The 24,076-nt window shown below is 44.6% G+C and overlaps 1 protein-coding gene across 1 annotated transcript in view; it reads left to right on the forward strand.

The window, feature by feature from the left end:
• Positions 1 to 1,805: 1,805 nt before the first annotated feature.
• The window catches only part of GRIN2B (glutamate ionotropic receptor NMDA type subunit 2B), a gene marked incomplete at both ends in the record, with an annotated part of 168,464 nt that continues 146,193 nt past the window's right edge, over positions 1,806 to 24,076 (forward strand). The window contains one exon of the mRNA XM_082070538.1: positions 1,806 to 2,216. Coding sequence (XP_081926664.1) covers positions 1,806 to 2,216 — 411 coding nt within the window. The remainder of the gene's footprint in view (positions 2,217 to 24,076) is intronic.

The raw sequence follows: 24,076 nt of genomic DNA on the forward strand, positions 1-24,076 counted from the left end.
GCTGTTCATTTTGCCAAACTCTCAAAGTCTCTTGGTTCTCCTTGTGATCATCTCTCAGAAAGTGGATCCGTCAGAGAGTTCAGAATCGATTGGCACTTCACACCCACAGTCCCTTTCAGCCTCCTAAGTGGATTTGGTTCCTCCGGTGCATATTTATTATCTACGTTATTATCTCTTATTTATCTGGTAATATAAATGCAGAATACATTCTCTCTGCTTAGCATGACAATGAGGGAGCAGGTGTTGAGCCTATGTGTTCTCCTGGGTAGGGCAAGATGGCCTCTCTTGCACCTTTTCCCTGCGGGTGGCTGGTACCAGGTGGGACTGTTTCATGGACTTCTTGCCAGCCTTGTCCCTGCTGCCATGGCTTTCTGTTCTTTTGACAGAGGCATGTATAGTAGCAAACAGTATGGAAGGGTCCTGTTCCCGGACCCCCAAGACCAGAGGTGTAGTGCAGAGAAGTGCAGGGCTGGGGTATTTATTTTGAGTGTGACTGGATGCTGAAGAGCAGAGTTATGGACATAAATAGCTGAGCAGGACCTTTTGCACTGGAAGTCTTGTGGAGTTTGAAATGCCTGACATCTCCCTGGGACAGCAGCATGGCCCTGGGTTGGCACACCGAGCAGTGCTGCCTCCCACAGGGGTGCTGGGCAGACAGGGGGATGCTGTGCTGTTTTTGTGCCCAGACCAGGGTGGGTTCTGATATTTATGCTGTATAGGTGCTGCAAGGTTTTATTCATTAGTGTTTGTAAGGTGCCTTGAGGATGAAAAGTGCTGTGGAAATACAAACTGTTATTAAAAGGAGACTGAATAAAGAAAGAGCCAGGAACAATTCCGCAGGGAACAGTCCTGCTCAGGCAGGGGCTGGAGAGATGACCTCATTGGGTTTTTCCATTTCTGCTGTTATGATTACAAAATATGTTCAGGGAAAAGATTGGTGTAACATCTCTGGCTGTAGTAGCCAAGTGTGAACCTTTGTAAGATCTGTGGGTCTTTCTGCTTCTGGGCAAAAGTAGCCATTTGATGGGCTTGGAGGGAATGTCTTCCCCACACTGCACTGATTCAGTTTTGGCCATGACCTCTGGGAAATTTTGTGTTCCTGGCTTTTTAAAAAGAAATGAACCTTTTATGTGTGAAAGGGATATGGCTGGCTGTACTACAGACTGGAGCTGTGTGTGTCCTCGTGGTAGGAAGGTTGTATGCAATGGGTACATACATACACACACATCCAATGGCCTTGCCTGTTTGTCCTCACTTTATTCTGGAGGAGGTGCACCAAGAAAGTAAAAGGGAGTCTTTATCTGGCTGGTCCCTTCAGCCTCCATGCCTATACCTCCAGCAGAAGGTCAAACTGATCACAAGCACCAGTAATTCCGTTGTGTTGAGGGTGAGCACTTAGACATGGGCTTGACATAAGCAATTAGTTTCACGAAGACAGCTGATCAGCCATCAAAAGACAATTCTCTCTCTCTTTTGACTTGGGTCTCAGAGTGACATGGGACTTGAGAGATGACTTGATCCCACCTTCTGCTGACAGCTGTTCTCTGAAGTGACTCCAAACTCTGAAGTAGAGGCTGGGCTGGTCTGACCCCCTTGACTTTAAGAGGTCCTCGAATGTAGCCAAAGGGCTGGGCATCAGGCAAGAAGGACCAGTGGGAGGAGGGCTAGTGGCTGAGGAAAATCAATGAATCTGCCTTGAAGGCTGAGTGCGTGCCTGACTTGTCAATTAATCACTCTCCTTTCCTCTTACTTCCTCCCTTTCTTTTTTTTTTTCCTTCCTCGCTCAGGGAGTGTAAGAGCCGAAGATGAGGCGCAGAGTGGAGTGCTACTCTCCAAGATTTTGGCTGGTGCTGGCAGTCCTCGCGACAACAGGGAGCGGGACCCATGCCCAGAAAAGCCACCCGAGCATTGGCATTGCGGTCATCCTCGTGGGGACCTCAGACGAAGTGGCCATCAAAGATGCCCACGAGAAAGATGACTTCCACCACCTCTCAGTGGTGCCTCGGGTGGAGCTGGTGGCCATGAATGAGACAGATCCCAAGAGCATCATCACCCGCATCTGTGACCTCATGTCAGATCGGAAGATTCAAGGGGTGGTATTTGCTGACGACACAGACCAGGAAGCCATTGCCCAGATCCTGGACTTCATCTCTGCCCAGACCCTCACTCCCATCCTGGGCATCCATGGAGGCTCCTCTATGATCATGGCAGATAAGGTAAATTTGAGCTTCCTTCTATCGCATACTTGCAGGTCGAAGCTTAAAACAGAAAGAAATATCTATTCTGTGATCCTCAGGTGTAGTCTCATGGGGCCAAAGGTTTGGGGATTAGACAGTCTCAGATTCAAAGAGAGATTAAAAGAGCTAACTGTGTGTAGCACCACTGAGAAAAGCCTATTAATCATGTGGAATTATCTGCAACAGAGAAAAACCCAGGAAGGAAAGGAGCGGGTAGAAGAGAGCTGGAAAAGAATCAGCCCTTTTGTTCTTCCTTAGGAAGGGTAAAGAGCCCCTGACAATTGTGACTTTTTTTTTTTTTTAGTAAAGATCTTATTTTTGCCTGTGTTTTACCTTAGGAGAGCCAAGGATGCTAGTTTGGGTTTTTTCTGCATGCAGCTGGATGACATTGTGGTATTTTCGGGGACGTTTAATACAGCTCTTACATCTTAATTGGAAAATAATTGAATCTTTAATAAAGCCATCCTTTCTCAGAAGTGTTCATTAGCTCCTGAAGTTAAATATGTGTTAGCTAAAGCAACTAACCAGTCTGAACCAGTCCAGCTCAGTCTTCCTTTTTTCCACTGCACTACTTTGTTCCTTCCTATCACTGACTTTTCATTGTTTTCCCAGGCCCTAGCCAGTCTTCTAGGGGATCACTACACCAACAAGTGTTCCTACTACTGGTTTTGAACAGGGCAGGTTGCAGAGAGAGCAGCATCTTTGGCCAGCTGATAAGTCTAAGCTTAGAGAAGCCCCCATGGGGTGCAGCTGGACCTGATAAAAGTATTCCCCCTTTATTGGGAAGACCCTCTTGACCACCCTTTGTGCATTGCAGAGAAGTAAACAGAGACACAAGCTGGCAGCCTTTTGTTTTACAGGTCGCTCGTAAGTGAATCTGAGACATTTAACTGGGCAGAATTGGGTCTAATTGAATGAAAGGGGAGAATTAAGCTGGCCACTGTGGCAGCTTTTTCTCAGAAAGTGATCTAGGGGGCTGAGAAATCCAGGCACTTTCTGTTTTATTTAACTTGTAAATAAATAATCCAGTGCAGGTTATCGTAGGTGAGTAAACGGGGATAAATTAATCACAAATTATTTTCTCACTCTTTGACCAGCTGTTCAGTTGCCAAATAACATACAGTTAATATGCAGTGTTATTTTCTCGTATCAGCCTTTGAGCTAAAGTAGTCACTGAATAAAATAAACACAGGACTCCTCCTGCCCTCTTTCCTCCTGCCCTCCTTGAATAGTTGCACATGTGCTAAAGTCATTCTGCCCCATTCCACCCAAAACAAAGCTTTTCTGTCTTGGAGGGCAGTCAGGCAACAATGCTGCATTTTGATGCTCTCCTGCCTGCTGTGTTGTGTGGTTACCGATGTCTGTGCAAAAGAGGTCTGAAGCATTACTTGTGCCGCATTTCACACTTTTGGTGGCATTTTACATCCTCTTTGAATAAGCTTAAGTGTTACTGATGCCAGACCTCCTAAGCACTGGGGAAAGGTCTTTGTGACTTTGAACGTGGCAGGCCAAATTCTGATTTTGGATTCCTGCAGTGTAAATCCAGCATAGCCCCACTGCCTTTGGCAGGATTAGATCAGATTTACACTGCTGTAATTCAAAGAGAAATTTGGCCTATTGAACTTTGTAAAAGCTTTTCTTTCTACCTGTCTCTAGCCTCTCCTTGGGAAGGCAGCATCTCCCGCAACTGCCCTGTGTACCCCACTGGGTTGCTTCTAAAGAGCATTCTGGCAGGCGGGCAGGTAGGCCACAGGGAGCTCAAAGGTGGAAGCCTGGAAGCCTTTATGAATGGAGACCTCTGTTTTATCCAACTTCCTTTTTTTCTTTTTTTTTTTTTGGTAGTTTTGCAGAGGGAGAAGCAGGTTATGTACAAAGATCTGCAGCTTTAGGAAAGGCCAAGATTTCTTTTAAATGTAAATTGAAAAGGCTGACCTTTACAGCTTCAGATTCACAGGTGCATAATTTTTAATGGATAATATTTATTTGCTGAATTGAATATAGTAAGAGTAAATACAGCGATATTCTACTGAAAACACTGAAGTCAGCCTGGTAAGTCTTTAAACAATCTATTTTCCACAGAAGGCTTTGACAGAGGCTTTGCTTTTAGTGACTCTTGGTCATATTCTTTGCAGATGAGTTGTGTGGCTGAGGTTTGATCCTGTAAGCATGGATTGCTTCTTGCAGCATCCCCTCAAAGCCCACAGCAGTCAGCTGTGATTGAACTTGCTCAGCATTTCACAGATTCAGACCTGCACTTAGGGCTTTGTTGTGCTCCCTGTGCACTTGTGATCAGTAGTGCCAATGCGAACCTAAAGAACGCTACAAACCACTAACTCCTTGGTGTGACAGATAAGCCCCTCTTCTCTGGAGGTTAATGCAAAGAAAAACCTCCTCAATCAAACCGCCTTCCCTGGAGTAGCATGTGAAATTCTATTTCACCTTCAATGAGGGTTTAATAAGTGTGTCTGGGATGAAATTTGGGTCCATGTGTAAAAAGGGTTTTGTGATATACTGTGAAGCTGGTAAATTGAGACACAAAAGGGCAGGCAAAGGAAAAAAAAAAAAGCAAAAAAAAAAAAAAGCAAGAGGATTTCAAGCCTAAATTTTCTTTTCTCCTGTATATACAGACAGAAATATTGTATAATGTGCACCATAGGCTGGCTTCATCTCAGTTAACATGCATCTGGAAGTTTGCTGCCTGTCAGCTGAAGGTCTAGGCATCATTACAATTGGTGGGGAAGGAGGCACCACCTGAGGACAATTCACCCCACCCATCTCAGGGTGCAGTGAAATGCTCATGGGATAGTCCTGTGTCTCCCTACTGATTACTGAAGAAGGCTGTATCCTGCTCATGATGCCTCGAGTTAAATGCCATGAATCCTGCCCTAGGTGTGACATAGCAGGTGGAGGTATGTTGCTGAAAGTGTAACATCTGGATTTCCTGATTGTTTTGTTCAAACTCATGCTCTTTAATATTGCATGCAATTATATGTTGTAGATAATGTTTGTATCTTCTTGTTTTGCCTTTTTCCTCTGAAAAATAAGTATATAGTAATTTGCATATCGTTTTGCCATTTCTGTCCTCGGTGCTCATGTCTCTAACCACACTGATTTAGCTGTTACAAAGTGTTACATTTAATCTCTGCCTAATTTGGCAAAAGAAGGAAATGACCAGATGATCTGTGTGCACACTGTGATCTGGGTTTAGTTCCAGGAAAACAGCGAAGCACAGACACACGATGTGCCTCACTTGAGCTCTGAAGAGACCACTTTGCTGAGGGAGGGTCTTGTCGTAGCCAGTTCAGTCCCTATAATCTCTGACGAACGTGCCAGCGGTGACAGCTAACAGCACAAACTGCAGCAGTCATTCTGTCGGGGCTGGGTGGCCTGGGAGTGGGGGCTGCGGAGGTCCAATAGCCCCTGTGCTAGCTCTTCTCTGAGGAACAAGCCCTGCAGCTGTGGGGCAGGGTAGAAGGGTGACCACACTGTTTCAGCACTACAGGGAAGCACCTGGTCCTTGTTTTCGTGCTGACACCTTGAAAAGGGACTAGGATGATAGCATCATCTCACCTGGACCTCTGATGAGAAAGGGTATAGCATGAAACACTGAGGATCTGGATTTAATCTGGATTAGTTGAGATGGAGAGAAGCTTGCGCCACCACCAATGCTAGGTTCTTGTGATCCCAGAACTTTGCTTGTGGAGGCTCTCTGGTCTCTTCAGTTTGCCTCAAGCTGCTGCAATGACCTTTCTTTTTATAGATTTGTATTGCCTGATCTTAAGCATTAGTTTGTATTGTCCAGAGGACTGCAATGCGCTCATGACTGGTGAGCATATCTGCTCCCATTCCAGTGTTTAAAATAATTTCTCCTTTCTTCCAGTAGTTTTGAAAGCAGAAATCCAATCCTATTACAGTGTGGAAATAGCTGATGGATGAGGATGCTCTGTGTTAGGAAACTGACGGTGGAAGGAAACCTTCAAGTCTGCAAACCAAGCTTCAGTTCAGATAAGCACACAAACCAATATCTTGTGTTTGCAGACCTGAGACTGGAAATCTGGGCTGGGCTTTTCTTCATTATATTTTTGATATTACCTAAAACCTCTTCTGCCCGGAGCTAGGAGGTAAAGTAGCAGTCACAAAAAAGCAAATAACAGTAACAATGTCCATTTATAGGTACCTTAAGAGAAGGGTGATTTTGGGACCCTTTTTGTATTGAAAGAGATTCAGCTTCTTGCCTAAAAAATGACCACATCATTTGGCTGACTGGTCTGATTTGTAATCATAGGCTATTTATTTTATTTATTTATTTTTAATAACAGAAAAAGTCAACTCAGTGATAAAGAAGGGAGAAAAGGTAAGAGTAGAAAATGCTTTGGGTTCTCTTGCAGCACAGCTTGTGACCATCATTTTTAGTGGGATTGTCCCTTGCTATTTTTCCAAAGTCACGTTATTTCACCAAGGCTTCTTTTCCTGTGCGGCTTTATAGTAACTCAACAGTGCACAGGCAGCACACAGGAAAAATATTGGAACAAGAAGATTATTGTTATCCTATCTGAAAATCATTTTTCTCTGTCTCTGTGTCCCTTGCTATTTTCTCTAGAGCTTGCCCATGCAGGGTAGCCATACTGATGGAAATAAAATGGTAGGAAAGAATGATCTATTAAATTGGGCTGTGCCCATAATAAAATCTGTATAAAAGCTGCATGAAGCTAACCTGAAATGTAAACCCCCTGATCCTAGGCTAGATTCTGCTTCTTTTTCTTACACAGCATAGAGCTGACTTTTCTGCTGCTCCTCCACTACATTGCTCTTCTTCATAAATACCTATCCCTTTTCATTTTGTTTTCTGTCAAGGTTTCCAAGACATCGTGTCTCTCAATGCTGAAGGTTGCTGTGATTGCTTCATGCCTTGGACATGCAGCTGCAGCAATGATATTCTTTGGTATTTTGGTGGGGAGCAAGTCCAAACTCGGTCAATAGGTGTAAAACACCGGTCAAGAAAACTAACTGCTTGTCCCAGTACAGCAAAGTGATGCTGCAGGTAGAGGGGGAAACCAAAAGTAGTTGGATAAGCTGAGCACCTAGATACACACTGAAACCAGGACAAAGTCAAAGACGCTGGGACAGCACTGCTAAAAGAAGAACATCTGTAACTAAAAGGAAAGCACTTTCACTCTCAGGTTTCCAAAGGTTAAATAATAGAGATGCATGGGGAATGCAAACCTCATTTTTTGGATGTAAATTTGTTTCATTTCTATTATGGATGACATCTGAAATTTTTAGAGCGCTTGTGTGAAGGAAAATCAGGAAAAAAAACCCCAACAAAACTAGTTCCTTTTGAATGGATTACATGAACTGAAGGAAATTTTAAAAAAATGTTGCTTAGAAGGGGGGAAAGCCTGCAAACTTTGAAAAAATATGGTTCAATGTTAGAATATTTCTATCCCTTTTTTCCTTCCGAAGTGAAATTATATGCAGTTCATGTAATTTCACAAAGCATTTTCATTTATCTGAAACTGCATTTGATGACAGTAATAATTTAAATGTTTCTTAGATTAATCTAGTGATTAGCAAAGATAAGTTTGATTAAAAAAAAAAAAAGTAGCAGTTTCCCTTCAAGCTTTTAATAATTTTATTGAGGACATGATTAATACACTTCTTTTGCTTTTAGTGCTCATTTTCCTTGTGCTGCCAAATGAGAGCTCTGTGTAGCTCACGAATAAAGAACTAAATATCATGTGTCCTCAAACTATGAGTCTGATGCAAAAGTTGGGGAGGCAAAAGAAAGGTAGGTCACAGAGATAGAGAGGATAAAAGCCAATATCGTATGCTAGTGTTGTTTTTCCCTTGAGCATACACATGTAATAACAGGCCAGGTGGATCTGTAATTTATGTTTACATCTGTGTCTAATCCATCTCTACAAAATAACATCTTTTCATATAAAGAAAGGGAATATAGGTAGCATATTTCTGTGAAGTTTAATTAACATCTGAGAATTTCCCCAGAACTATTTTATTGCTTTACAAATAAATTACAGCACTTAAAATCCCTCAGATATTAGGAAACCTGGAAATGAACTTTTAAGAGCTTTAACCTCTCCCCAGGGCCATTAAATCCTTCAATGTTAACTCTCATTTTCTAAACATGAGCTCAAGTACTCTTGTTAATATTTTTTTTGATAAAAAAGACCAAAAAAGAGAGTATTGTTTCTTTTATTAAATAGTCTATTAAATAGCCTGCTTTTTAGTTTTTAGTGTTGTCCTCTGCTTTATCTCCCATTTGATTGGGAGTAACTCTGTTTCAAGGCCTTTACTTTTTTGGGGTCATTGTTTTCAAGAATCACAAGTGGGGTTTTTGTTGTTGTTGTTGTGTATTTTATTTTATTTTTTTATTTTATTTTATTATTTTATTTGTTTTTTACTTAAATGCAACAAGAAATCCCCTTCTAAAAAAATCTTATGGGAACATAACCTTCCTTGAAATGCCCCCATCACTTTCCCTCCCCTAATAATTTCTACTGGATGCATTTTCTGTCTGCCTCAGGCCTTGGAAATGCAGAAACTTGGATGCCTGAAGCCCAAAGGCACTATCTGAGCTTGAGTGTCACAGGGTTGGGGAGGAGAAAACCTGGAGGGGCCCTGGTGAGGCTCACATTCTGCCAAGGTGCCCTGGGGCACTTTTGGGTAGTGGCAGTGATGGGGCAAGGGTAGGATGCTGAAGGAGAAGATGACTACGTGAAGGTGCAGATGCCTTCCCTCAGCAGTAGTTGTCCCAGACAACAAACACCAAGCAAACACTGAAGCCTGGTTCCTTTACATCAGCCTTTTGTTGCTATTTATAAGCTGCTTTATTTTGGGTCATAGAATACTTCTTAAAGGAGTACTGAGTTAGTTTTCTTCTGTTGTTATGGTGATGGAGTGACAGAAGACCTTTCCTTGCCTAGCTCTGAATGCAACCACTGCAACCTACCTGAGGGAAGAGAAGCCCTTTCTTACTAGTGTTTAAATGTGGTTTTGTCGTTGTCTAGCTGGAAATAGAAGTATTGAAATATCTGTGAGGAAAAAGTTGATTGCCACCCAGCTTGGACCTGGCAAATTATGAGACTTTTTCTCAAAAGTTATTTCTTGCTAGATTTCTAACTTTGATTTTCACACTGATCGTGTTTAGGTACATATCCAAATCTGTGAGCACTTACCTAAGGAATATCTGGGAGCTTGATGAGATCTGACCCATGGTTATTTATAATCATTATTATAACCCCTTTCTTCAAAACAAAAAGCCCAACACAAAAGTATTAAATCAATTTGTGCCATCCCCAGCCGGACAAGGAGATTAGTTTCTTCATTCTGGGACAGGCAGTCCTTTATTACAACCCCAAGCGGTTACTTGTCTCACAAAATCTAAATTAATTACACTCCAATTTGTCCTTACCCTAAACTGGCCTCAAAATGAAATTGAAAACACGGAGTGTGAAATTGCCCGATGCTGCCGCTTTAGATCTGCGTGTCATTCCCCAGTAACCGTGGGACAAAGAGAAACAATTCTTTCCAGGGAATATCTTATTCTCTTTGCCTCTTATTTGCCTCATTAACCAAGTTTGGAGGGGATGGATTATGAAGGAAGTTAAGGGAATTACATATACATAGGCTGGAAAAAAAGACAGAGTACAGAAAAAGATACAATTGTAGTCTGTGACACTGTGGAGGGTCTGGAGGAACTGATATATGAAGAAAGTCAGAAACAGCTATATGTGCATATTGTAGATTGGCTGAACAATGAGTCAGGGTTTGATTTATATACTCGGTGAACAGAGGTAGGCTAAGATTAGAGAAAATAATGCTTGGTGTAGCTGCCAGAAGTAGGCAGTGGAAGCGACAGGATAAATTTGAGAAAAGATATTAAATGATATATTACGATATGTTAAATGATAATACTAAATGATATATGTATATCAAGAAAAAAGTTCCGACATTGAGTTTTATTAGGATGTGCTCTTGTCTCCTTAGGGAAAAGCGTGGAGACCATGTTGCTTCAGCTATTTTCAAGCAGGACTGAACTAAGCGCTGTAGAGCATGTTATATAGCTAGAGTAGAGGAGAAAGAGGATGAACAAGATGAAAGACAGACAAGAAAACTTCTCCTGAATCTCGGATCATGGTGGAGTGGGGGGCGGAAAAGAGGGCTTGATTTATGTAAGTTCTGTAAATGACTGGAAAAAAAAAAACCTACCCTAAAGATTCGTCAAGACAATTTTTCTCTATGCTTTGGCAATAGCTTCTAGTTGTGTATCTATGAGGTTCCTGATAATAACAATAAATATATGTTTCAGAGGATGGGGGGAAGAGGGGTTGAAGGACATGGAGATTGTAAAGGCAGGGAGGATAAAAGCCAAAAAGGCAGGCACACACAGTGAGGAGTAGTGATCTAAAGGGTGCCAGCAGAATCAAGCAGATCTGGTAGACCCGAGTCCTCACTGCAGCTCTGCTATAAAACATGACTTTAAGATAGTTGCTCAACTTCTGCCTCCAGCAATTTGCCCTTTGCAAGAAGACCATAACAATGTTTTTCTAAAGGACTTTGGGCTCTACAAAAGGCAAAGGCCACCTAATTGCTAGGGAGCAATTAATGGGTTTTTCTAGCAGAAGTAAATATAATGCTTGATATGAAAATCTGGACTCTAGGAGGAGAAGCTGTAATCCCCATTAGAGGTGGTTGAATAGCTGCAGCATGCAGGAGAGCTTATTGTATGCAGAGCTGATAGTACTGTCAATTGTAAGCTTGCCCAGCATTCCCTGTTATAAAGCCCTCTTGGGGGTTTGCTGTAACTTTGCCAGACTATGACTGTTTGAGTAAAGTTTCCTGTGCCAGGTGTATGCCTCAAGCTGATTGATTTATTTCACTATTTGTTTAGAAAATAAAACACTTCTCTCTGAAAATGTGGCTGAGAAGCTATGTGATTTACCTGTGTTGCAAGTGCTGGCATGTTTTCTTCTGAAGTTTCTGCCTGACCACCAGTGGTCTTCAGAGCAAGGTCCCACACCTGGAGAGGGTGTCTTGCAGAGGAGGACTTTTAACCAGAAATATTGTGCTAACACTGCATAGGTTGCCACAAGTTTGGCCTTGTTGTAAGTGTTGTAAGTGTGAGAAATTGTATATACACTGCAGAGTCTTTTTAGATGTTTGCCATGTATCTCTAATAGACATCTTGTCCTTGCAAGCCATGCTTCAAAACTGCACTTGGGCCTGAGGGCTGCACAGGGCATCCTGGGGCCAGGGCTGTTCTGTGAGGTCCAGGTGGGATACAGCTGGGAGAAACGCGCTGTGCATTGGGGATCTGAGCTGGAGCATGGGTGAGGGGGGGTCAGGCGGGTATGAGGAGCCAGTGTGGAGAAGGAACATGTGGAAGAGATCTGGAAAGAAGGAGAGGGAGACTGGAAAAAGTGGGGAAGCAGGAAATGGGGCATAGGAAGAGGTGGAGAGGAAAGAGGAGATGTACCTGTACAAGTGATGCTGCCTGGCTTGACATGGGAGCAAGAGCTGGAGTGCAGGGAGTGGCAGAACTGCTGAGCAAACAGGACATGGGGTGTGAAATGAGGCTAGGAAGCTGCTGGGTGGAAACTGAGTGAGGTGAGTGTGCCTGGGCTGAGGGAGAGCACAGGGCAGTAGGATCAGGCAGCAATGCTTTCCTTGTGAGCACTACCTCTCCCTCCGGTCAGAAATATTCCCTCCCCACTCTGCACTGAGCCACAAAAGGAGTCAGAAATGGCTCCTGGGGGTAACAGGGACACTGGCATCAGTGCTTCCCCCCTGGGGAAGGGCCAGCAGGTCTCTCAAAGCATGCCTGGGGCTTGCTTGGCTGTGCCCCCCCTTAGCCAGTGTGCCCTGTGCCGGGGCCCCAGGCCTGGTGGGGAGAGAAAAAAGCTCCTGGGAAGAGGGGATGAGCTCCCTGCAGCCTCCACTGACTGCTAGCTGCCTAGCTTGGGGCCAGCATGGCCACCAAGAAGCCTCTGCACTGGAGAGGACAGACAGAAGCCACTAGGAGGATGCTCTGTGATGGAGTTGCTAGTTCCTCCAGGTGTGTGCTCGTGCAGTGCTGTGCTTCATCCTGGCTCCTGCTCAGGCACTTGCTTCACTGCTTGCTTTCTGTAAAGGCAGAGCTGCATCCTTACGTCCTTACCCCCGACCCTACTGCAGCAGTAGAGAGGTGTGGGCTGAAGAGCCACACAGTGTGGCCTTGCTATGGGGCTGGGCAGTGTGTCCACCTGGCTGCCCACCTTGCTGGCTCTTGAATCCTGCTCCACACCTGCCACTCTTCCCCTACTCTCCCTTCTCCCGCTTCCCTTCCTCTCAGTCTCTCCTGTCATGCTACCCATTTCTTAATTATTGTTTGCACTGTGTTTTGAAAACGCAGTATGATGTATAAATGTTAAGTGTTTTTATTATTATTATTATTTCTCCTTTTTCATTTGCATCCCTTACCTTCTCTTCTTGTGCTATTGTGGCTTCCAGAGAGAACGTGTGGGCTTACATTATTTATAGCTGTGTGAAAGTAATTACAGAAATGATTTAATTACTCAGTTAATACTGTTCTCCACATCACCAGCTTGACAGGCTGGTGATCCTCTCACCGCTGCTGAACACAATCTAGCATTGTCTATACCACGTCATGGATGGGTGGGTAAGGGGGGCGAAGCTTGGGGAAAGGTTTATGACAGCCTTGCATACCGCTGGTTACTTGCGTCGGGCTAAGGGATGAGGCTGCTGAGCCAGTCAGGATCTGGCCACGGGCAACGTGTGGTGCCACCTCAGCTGGGGCAGAGCTGCCCATGAGGATGTGGTGTGCAGTGAGGGTTCATGGCTCTTGGCTGACAGGAGCTCCCTCCAACACAAACCTACCTGAGCTGGAGTTTCCATGTTTGGTGTGTTGCATTAACAAGTTCTTCACAATTATCAAACGTTAGAGACCTGTGAGGGATTGATTGTCTTAACTTCTATTTAAGCTTAGTAAATCATAGGGTTCACACACCCTGCGTGTGACTGAATGTGAAATAAAATTGCTGTTGCCAGAAATGTTCTTCCTTGCAAGTGGCCGCATGTAGCTCTGACCCTCTTGAAATACATGAGTTTTTCCTCCAAAGGGGATGGCCTCCTCTTGCTGAGACTCCCCATATTGGAAATACAGTGTTGCCATGACTTCCAGCTCATGAAGGCTTGTGGGGAGCAGGGAATCTCCTGTTGCTGGTGCAGTATGGAAGGAGGTTGATAGAGGAGAGTATGCGCTTTCCTTCAATGGACGCACTAAGCCGATGGTTACCAATAGCTTGTAGTTATCTATTCTAGACAATTTAAAGAAACCCCACAAACCACCTAAGTGAGTTCAGGAGAAACTTAAGGAAGACGATCCTCTTCTGAAGGTACCATAGATAAAAAGGATTGGCGAATGGATTCTTAACAAAGGAGACAGTCACTTGCAAAGTGGAGAAAGAGGCTTTTCTTGGATAATGGTGCATTTGTCAGATAATGGTGTATGGAGAAAGCATTTCTCAGAAGTGCCTGCCTTGTGTGTTTCCAAGTTGCCTGGCTCCATTTGGGCTCCTTCACGGCCTGGGCTGTGGGCCAGGCTCAGCCTGTTCCTCGGCAGGGCTGGGTGGGTGGTGGGAGGTTTGGGAACAGGTGGCATCAGGGCTGGTGAAGCGCCTTTTCCACGTGGTGCTGCCTGCCAAGCTGCTGGGCGCGGACACCTGGTGTCTCGATGGGCTCTGCCCACCTCCCAGGAAGCGATGGCAATCGAAAAAGTAGGCTAAAGCACTTTGAGTGTGAACAGTGATTATAGGTGCCTTATTATTATTTTTTTCCAACATCCAACATGAAACAAGTTAAAGCAGCCCAAATTTGAAAAATGCTGAGCATCTCCACCTACTGAAAGTTGGGCCTTTCACATTGTATCTCTGAATGGACACTCAGAATCCCTCATCACTTTTGCAAATCTGCACTAGAGGCTTTTCTTCCCACCCCATCCCCCCATCTGGCACACTTGAAAGTGAATTTTATGACCTGACATTGGAACAGCTTGCTGAAAAGACAGAGTGAGTGGAAGGGTGATGGAACAAGTAATTTTGTCAGCTCCCAAATGAATGAATCCTGTTTTCAGTGGATTCACATCTCATGGTTAATTGACTCTTTAACTGAATTAAATACTAAGACTGTAATGTGAGCTCAGCCCCTAGTAGACACCAGAGAGTCCACTGAGGAGGGAACTTGAGCTGGGTGAAGAGATTTCAGAAGAGCTGAACTCATTTGCGATGAGGATCACGGGCATAAAAGGATCTCATTTTGCTACCTACAACCCTGTTTCAACTAGAAGATATCCAGACACCCAGAATAAGTGGGTGTGCCCAAAGCAGCTTAAATTTTTCAGGAGCTGGCTATACCTCCTCCCTACAATAATCCCATTTCCCCCAGGTCTCCTATGGCTTTTTTCCCAGCTTCTGCTGTGTCTTTTATACCTGCTGGCTGGGCAAAAGAGAGATGTACAGTGGTGCCCTAGGGATTCTGTGTATAGGGGCTGCCCACTACAGGCATGCTGCCAGGTCAGGATGAGGCTTATTCGATTGCCTAGTGAGACTTTGACTGTGAGTGGGTGAATCATACACAGTGCTGTGGGGCCAGACAAAGGCTTCAGGACTGCATGCAGTTGTGGGCTGTGTTTTGTACAGCATTGGAACAATTTAATTCTCCTTGAGTCCTCTGCCCCTTTGTCAAATCAGGTAGAAATTGGCCAGCAGGTTCAAGAGTTACTCGGAAGCCTGACTCACATACGCATAAACACACACACACCAGGTTTGCAAGAGCCTTGTTTCCTAAAGAAAGCGAGCTAAAAATGCACACAGAAGGTGGGTAAAGCCCTGCGTTGGAGTGTCTTGGGAGCTGTGATTTCTGCACAAGTGACCCATGCACAGTGTGTCCCCAACACACTGGCAGCACCCTCCCCACCACACGCTCCCACTGTGACTCACTCTGATTCACCCTGGCACAGTCCAGCTTGGTGATTCGCATAGACAAGCACGTCATGCGCGTGGCGCTGTCTCTCAGGCTTGAGTGTTCGGTTCACACTTGTGTTCAGTGCACATGTGTGTGCTCTGTGACTCACATTACTGCACCGCGGTGGCTTGGATTGCAGCAGCACATGAAACATAGTCATGAACAGGCACTTGCTCAGTGTCACGTGCTCCTATCGGGTAGCTTTTGAAGGAGAACATGGCGTAAGGCTTGGAGATTTTAATATTTCCACCCAAAACCGGACCTCTTGAGAAAAGAAATTAGCCTGATGACAGCAACAGTAATTGGATTATTCCAGTAGTATATTCTGCAGAAGAGGTGGACACGTGCCTTTAACTATATTGTTAATGCAGACGCTTAAAAATTGCACTCAAAATGTGAATTGCACCTTAGTTTTCTTCATAACTGACAGGCAGACATCTGTTTTCCGCCCCACTTTTTTCTGCCTTTGGGCTGGCTGAGCTTTCTGTCTAGCCTTATTCTTAGTCCTGTGGGAAGGCTACAGCAAGCTGTGGTGGTTTGCATTCCTCAAGTCACACTGAAGGAGATCAGGGCATGCTCTAACCAGCGGTTGCTTTGGGTGGGCTGAGGAGTAGCCAGCCTGAAGATGAAAAAAGGGAATATGCATATTTTCATCTAGAGGAGGGGCACAGCAAACATGTCTCTGAGCAGCAAGTCCTCGGCCCTATGGACTAATCTGCAGTTGCAGTCTTGACACCAAAATCATTTATAATGGGACTGACAAAGTTTTGGGGTATGAATATGCCTGCAGGAGACAGCACTGCTAAGGTGGATGGAGACAGGGAGAAACTGGACAGAGGACAAACCAGCCACCCTTCCTTTTCTGCTAGTTTTGGTCATCTGGCAGAGTCCCCAAACTAATGTGGTCTCACTTTCTTTTGTTTTAAAAGTTTCTGATTATCTTTTGGTAAGCTTTTGCTTATGAGGAATCTGCTAGGTGAGTTTTGCTGGGCTTTGGGCACATTCAAATGTTTGATGCAGCCATTACCTGGCTGGAGATATAAATTTTTTTGATACTCAGTTGGTTCCTTAATTTAGATTTAATAAGTCACCTTGTGCTCCATTAATTAGGCCTTCGTGCAAAAAGTTTAATGCGAAAGTGTGCTCATCTGCAGATTGTGGAACAGCTTCATTTAGGGAATGGCTGGAGACCTCACCAGGCTGTGCTGTTCCTCGTGCCCATGGTCCATTCTCCCCCAATGAGCTATACTGTCGTTAACCTTCGCTGTCTCCATCTCCTGGTGTGAGGCCACGGGGCTCATCTTCACCAGGGCTTGTCCTGGCCATTCTCTCTGTCTGATCCTTCTGCCCTTGCCTGAGCTCCCTTGAAAGATTTTACGCACACATGCGGATTTTAAGTTTCATCTGCTTAATTGTTATAAGCTGAAGCTGTGGCTGGCAGCTTTCTCACCAGAGGTAAAATGAGCTGGTGAAAACACGCCGTGATACTGACCACCGGGAGAGGAAATGGAGGTTGTGGGTGGCATTTGTCGCCTGCTGTGCTTAGGACCTCATTTCTGTCTGACAGTGTTGCTCACTGGCCAGTCTACTGTTCCAGCAGTGTGTTGCTCTATGTCTTGAGATATGCCTATAATAATACTCAGTAATATACAATACAAGCTGTGGGGAAGCATTTTGTGCTTTCAGAGTGCCAGGAGCCAGCCAGCAGTTCCTGCTGTGCCACTGCTATAAAATGCACAAATCTCTCAAATCATACATTGATGGCTTTTTTTTGTGGTAGTAGAAGAGTGAGTTTAGTTTTTCCATTTCCCCTTCTCCTGGTCTAGTTTATACTGCATTACTAAGAAAAGGATTTTCATGCTTGGCATGTCTGTGTTTCTGTGGCCAAGGAGAAGTAGTTTTGTATGGGAATGGGTAACAGCATGTGAAAGATGTGTGGCTGTGTCTCTTTGTAACCATGTCCACGCAGAAGCATGTCCTGTCCTCCTCCACACCGTATGCATCCCTGCTATCAAGGACTCCTTTTGGCCAAACGTTTAGCTGCTATTTGATTAATAAATTGGATAGGGAAATGAGCTGACATGAGTAGGTTAGACAAGAGGTGACAAGGATCTTGTTGTGACAATCAATTTACTTCTTTGCACTTAGGAATCTGCAGGGGATGGGTCCTCTGGGAACTTGTCCTCTGGGATTTGTTCCTTCAGTTACAAGGAGGGATCCTCCAGAGGATAAAGTCATATTCTGATATTCCTTCCTTGCTGTTCACATGGCCTTATTATTATATTCTTTGTACCGGTCCACCTCCATGTACTTGTACCCCTTGAGGGGTACCCCTGCAGAATGGGTTGGACTTCTTGTGGGGGCTGAGAAAAGGTGGCAGAACTGTGCTGGGGTAAGAAAAGGATGAGGAAAGCTGCTAAATGGAGGTGTTCAATAAGAGGCAGCAGTGCAGAGGAAGGACTTAATGTACCCCAAGAGTGAGGGTGGAAGGACATGAGAGTTGTGGGAAGAGCAGGTTTGACGTGATGTTCAGAGTAATTCATAGATTAAAGCAGGCAGAAAGGTCTCAGGGTGAGATCAAATAATTAATTAATGACTGCAGGGATACATTTACCTCTCTCAGCCACTAATATGTGCATCGTGTGACTTCTAGTGAGCGCATCCTTCCCGCCACTTTTCTCACTTACCCATAGCCAGATGTGCTCAGCAGCCCTCAGCTCTCTTGCAAACATTCCCTATGTACATTCTAAAGGCCACAGACCAGAGGCTGGAGCTCCTGGTTGCTATTGTCACCCTTTATCGTGCTGCCACCTCCTTGGTGACATGGGCTGACACCCTGCACTGTTCCCATGTGGTTTGCCATGCATTCCCAGTGTCTGCCTTGTCCTGGGAGGTCTTTGTAGGGGTCTTTAAAGAAAAGAATGGGGGGTCCAGTTGGATTTTCTTGCCCCGTTGCCCCCACTGCTGGTGAGTACCAGGCTGGGGAGGGAAGGGAGTGCAGAGAGGAAGGAGTGACTCATTCTCCAGAAATGAAGCAAATGCACAAAAATGTGTCCGCGTTTAAAGATAGGGGAAAAATAATACAACATAAGACTCAAAAGGTTTACTTCAGTTGTCCGAGTACCCCCAGAGGAAAACTCTTTGTTGCCAAATACTTTCCTTTCCACAGCCCCATTATTTTTTTCCCCTTAGTATTTTCCTTAATGGTTGAATCGTTTAACACCACATACAATGAAGGATCTGGAAGCTCTGGGGCGATTCTGGGTTGCCATGGCAATGAGGCCTGTCTCTCCAAATTAGGACATTTTTCCTGCTGCCTTTTCTATGCAAGGCTTTCTCTCATCTCTTTTTCTCTTACTCTGCCTTGATGTCTGAAGTGCTGAGTGCTGCCTCCTCCCTCGCACGCTCCCTGAAAGGGATCAGACTTTGCCCGTCTGAATTAATTCCTCTGAAGCCCGTGCCAGCTTGGCGTGTGCCGGCTCTGCAAGGACCAACTTTCTGCTTCTTCAATGAACCCACAGCAGGATCAGGATGAGGAGGGGTAGGAGAGGTGTAAAGGTGGTGAGGTTAGCAGGGGATGTCTGTGTAAGACTGTGGCTTATTCCCTTCTTGGTACACCTTTGCCTTATCTCTGCCTGGGTGCTGCCAAGGCTGTCTGGAGCTAGGTGCTGTGGTGAGAGCTGCTTAGCTTAAAATATATCTTAGGACTGAAAAAGCTAGTGGAATAAACCTGGGCTGAACATAAATGTGCTGGCATGCACAAATCTGCTGGACAGCCTTGGCTCCCCAAGGCCCCATCCTCTTCAGGGCATTGTGCTGCTGAGCCTTGTCCCCTGGATACGCTGAGCTGTGACTGATACATGTCAGTGCGCTGAAGCAGACAAGTGGCTTTACACCCCTTCTGAACCTGTGTGCTCCCCTTGCTGGCTTGGGATTCGGCATGAGTCAGACCCACCTCGATTTATTCTGGCTGCTGACAGACTCCCAGGGCCCCTGTGGCAGCTGGGATGAGTCTGACACAGGAATGCCCCCAGCCAAACTGTCTTCCCTGGGCTATGCCTCCAACCCGAGAGAGTAGGAAGAGGAAGGAGTTGGCACAGGCATCACTAGACACTTGAAGAAATGGAGGTATGCCTTGTAGTGGGCAGGTTCAGGTGGCTGGGAAACGTCACTCCCAGAAAAGTGTCATCACGACCGTGTGAGGTGGTGTGTGGCAGAGCAGTATGGTCCAGTGCCTTCTGCACGAGGGCAGAAATGAAAAGGTGATGTGAAGAGGTTTCCTCACCCATTCTTCCCCTGACCAAATGGGCTACTACTATCCCAAGACCAGTTTTTAACCTTGTGGTATATTTTGGGACTTGTATAGCCGAGGGCAGAAAATCAGGGCAGGGCAAAAATAATGGATTGTGAATATTTGGAGTGGAGATGAAAGTGTAAATTTTGGTTGAGAAGATGTTTGGCCTCAAAGCCTGTTCCATCCTGGCCATGGTATGGTGCTATTTTTTATAAAAGATGCTCTGGAGCTGGGGGCAGTTGGCTGTGAAGTGAAGACCGTAGCAGAATGATGTGCCATGGCTGAAGTCCTTGGGCTCAATCCCAGGTGCTCTGCACCTTTGGCTGCCGTGGGACGGCAGTAATGTCTCGCTGGACTGATGGGGTGATCAGGCATACTCCTTTTCTCCTGGAAAGCCAAAAGTCTTGATTCTGTTTAATGATGCAATATTTAAATAAAAAGAGGTGAGTGGAACTTGTAAATTTGTTTGACCATAATGATAGGGACTTTGCTATACTGTCCCAGTAGACTTAAAGTTGTCCAGTAAATGTTAATTTGGAAACCTTTTTGTAATGATGTATGAACTGGCTTAGGTTCAATGCTCATTTAGCCCAGTATTCTGCACCCAACAGCAACTGATAGAGGATGAGTTAGTGGTACTTTTTTTGAATATTCTTCAAGCATCCTGTGAGTTATGGCTCGGGACTTTCTAAGCTAGTTGGTGTGTCTTTGTATTTAGTAGCGCCGGGTGGATTTTTCTTCCCTGCACTTTCCCACATGCAAATTCTTGGCATTTGCTAACCTATGCATGTTTTTAGCATCCAAGAGACAAGGAGTTTCGCCACTCAACTCCTCATGGGGTGAAGTTGTTCTTCTTTGGTGGAAATTTGCCACTTGGCATTCTTGTTTGATATCCCCTCACTCTTTTACTGGAGAAAATAGCTAGCAGTTATTCCCTCTTCACCATTTCTATCCAGCCCCTGATCTTAGAAGTCTTCACCATATTCCCCCCCCTAGGTTTCACTTGTTTTGAAGGAGAATTATAATTTATGTAATTGATTTGCAGGAAGACCTTTCCAGTTGTGCCATCTATCCTCATCTCATACCCTCATACATTTTTTTTTTTTTTTTTTTCTTCTTCTGCATCCCTTTGGGGAAGGAATTGAACAGAGACTCTCCAGTGGAAACAAGGAAGAACTGTAGTCACAGCTGGTAGGATCTAGCGTTGCTGATGGTGCTGTTGTGAGGGGATCCTTCAAGGCCCTGTCCTGCTAGCATTTCTGTGATGGCATGACATGGCATTAAGATGCCCCAGAAGTGAGATATGAGTCTGAGGTGTAGAAACTTTCTAGAACTGCCCTTACAGTACAAAAAAATCTTTGTGACTGTTTTTTCCCCTGTGATTTCAATTTATATTGGCATTGATCTATTAGGTTTTTATCCCTTTGCTGCATCCCTCTAGCAAGCACACTGCAGGTTTTTGGGCTGCAACATTGAGGAGGTGGGTATGTAGCACACTCTGACCCAGGAACGGATCCTGCATCCCTGGGAAGGTGCAATATGCCTAAGAGCTGATGTAGAAGTGCCCTGATGTTACCGTCAGCCTCCTGTCTGTGGCACGGCAGCACTGCCTACCCAACTGCACAGGGATGCTGGAGCAGAGCCCCACTAGCAGCGAGTGAGGCTTTGGGCACAGCTTGGAGCAAGCTTGGTTTGCTGAGCAGAGCAGCAGCCAGGTGATGGGGGGGGATACAGCATAGGTCTTGTAGAAACAATTGACACCTGAACAATTGCATGCCTGGGAGAGGGAAACGCCAATTAAAAAACGATGTAAAAGAACAGAGAAAAGCTCCTAAGCTTTCCTGTAGTTTCAAGAGATGTATTTGAAGCTTCCCCAGGTGATGAGCAGCTTTTGGTAGTGCAAGCTGGAAAGATGGCTGAAAACTTAGATGTGCTAGGGTGTGATGGCAAGGTGCTTGCCAAACACCAATTCTGCTCCCTAAACTTCCAGTAGTTTTTTTTTTTTTTTTTTCCCCTAGCTGTTTCTGAGATAAAAGAAAGACAAGTTTCAGGATTATACTATTATTTCAGGTGCTTGACCTGTCTGGAATGCAGAAATAGCTTCAGCAGTTGCAATGTGTGGGATTTAAAGGCTGTATTTCTAGTCACCTTATTTTATTTCTGCCCTGACCCTGTTTCTGGCTCCAGTATCTTCTTTGTTGTGGTGTTCTCATATCTTCATGACTTAGAGAATATTAAGATTGAAAATGAATGTGGAACAGGACAAAGTATTAGGACTTAACAAAACAGCGGTGGGGTGTATGTGTCTGGGAGAGATTGCTGTGAAAATAATTTGTTCTGAAAGGGTATGGGGCTTGCAGAATGGAGGGGATTTCAAAGGCTTTGTTTAACATTAATAATGCTACATTATACATGTAAATGCCATTATTAAAGGCTTCTGGGTATTTCAGCAAAAATATTAATAATTAGAAGGAAAACTTTGGGGCAACTTGTGTAAATCAATCCAAGAGAATGAGCTCATGGCAAGAATGAATAATTATTCCCTTACCTCCTACTGCATTCCTGCCTTAATTTCTACTGCATTCTTTCCCCTGGTTTAGAATAAACAAATAGCCCCAGAACAAAACAAGAACAAAACAAAAGCATTTGGTGCTCTGAGCATCATCTGGGAAGAGGGAACTGAAGTTCTCTCTCTGAGTGGCTAGGAGAACTGAGGGAGGACTAAAGGAAAAGCAACATGAAGAAACTCTCAGGCTTCCCTAGAAGTGCAAAGAATTTAAATCAGTGCTTGTAAAATGTAATGATGAATAAGACAGGTAAAATTCTTGCATGTAATACCCAAGTACTTGAAGTTTTTGCCAGAGGGGAACATTTTCACCCCCTTGCTTTCCTTGAGAAACAATTCCCTTTAAATTGGATTGAAAAACGCAAGATGGCTCTTTATGTGTGGATTACTGCTACAGGATGACTGCCAGTGCAGTCAACTACAGTGAGCAAAATAGGAAATATAATTATTGCTGCAATTTCAACTCACAGAAGAAGAATTGTGGCTGCCGCGAGGAAAAACAGAGATGTAGCATTTCAAGGAAAGACAATTTTAATTTTCCCAGCTATAGAGTGCCACAGGAGAGAGCTCATGGGGATGAAGAGAGCCTTCAAAAAAAGATTAAGTTGATACTGCAATCCAGTATGTGTGTGCAATATCCATACGCTTCTGTGCGACAGAAAACATACAGGGATGGCACACTTGAATTCTGTGTGCTGATATAATGCATGTGTCTCCAGTTCCTCAGCATATCCTTGTGGACTGCAGTGAGGCTCTTCACAGACATGGCAGAAATCTCTATGCAATCAGCAGTGAGTTCAGAGCCCAAAGCAGCTATATACTGCTAACCAAAACTAAGGAGGGAACCAGGGTGTATGGATGGAAACAAAGTGAAAGAATGAAAATTAGAGTCTACTTATGAGTTCCTCTTGCAAAAGCTCATGCTGATCACTTGTCATTTTAACTGTGATTGGCATTTGAAGGTACATGTTCTACTTTGTTCTTTGTTTGGAGACAGGCACTTAAAATATCTGGAGATTATAGAATGTGAATAGTGTCTGAATATACGCTCAGCACGCTGGTGTATACGAAATGTTTCTAAATGTATAGTAGAGCTGCCTGGAAGTCTTTCCAGAGGAACAATTTTCTGCTGGAAAATGTTGATTCTACAGTATTGAAAAGTCCCCTGGGAACGTGTCAGGCCTGTCGCAACTGTGGATGGAAATGAGGCAGGTTGGTCGGTCTGCAGAGAGGCTGTGTGGCTCTTCCAGATCCCTCGCCTGTCAGCTGAGTAGGTGACAGGCTGAAAAAAAATGGTTTTGTGACGTCCCGAAATGGAGTTTTTCAGGTATGTCTCTTTTGTAAATTATGTCAAATATATTTGACTTTTTGTACATGATAATGGGAGAACTTTTTGCCCTCTGACTACAAACAAAACAGCAATTCTATTTTCGTGCCAGCTCAAGAAATGCAACACAATTACCCACGTGTGCCCATTCAGCCAAAATCCACTACTGGAATTGCCCCTAAAGCTGCTCTGGTGCCTTTCTCATCAGCACAAGCCCAAAACACACAGAGCCCATCGCTATCAAATCTTTCTTTTGATACTGGTAGTCTGCAGCCTTTTCGGCCTCACCCCCTCATCACCACCTACTGCACAGATGCTTCCCCATCCTGAGGACATATTTAGGTGCAGGGTATACAGTGGGATGGAGCAAAGGGGAAGAGCTGTCTACCTACAGAAAGCATGGAGGGTGGAGGAGAATGGTAGAAAAATACTATGTATGGTTCCCCTGGTTCTTCTTTCTCTGCTGGTTGTCCTCACTTTGGTCTGAGGACCCATGACCCTGCTTCTGAGGGGTAGCGGTGGCCTGTGGGGCTTGTAGCAGGGAGAGAGGGGAGGAGATGTGGCAGTGAGTATTTGTAAATGCAGGATGATGCAGTCTGTGACAGCGATAC

Source organism: Streptopelia decaocto (assembly GCF_964273445.1).
Source record: "Streptopelia decaocto genome assembly, chromosome: 1".
NCBI lineage: Eukaryota > Metazoa > Chordata > Aves > Columbiformes > Columbidae > Streptopelia > Streptopelia decaocto.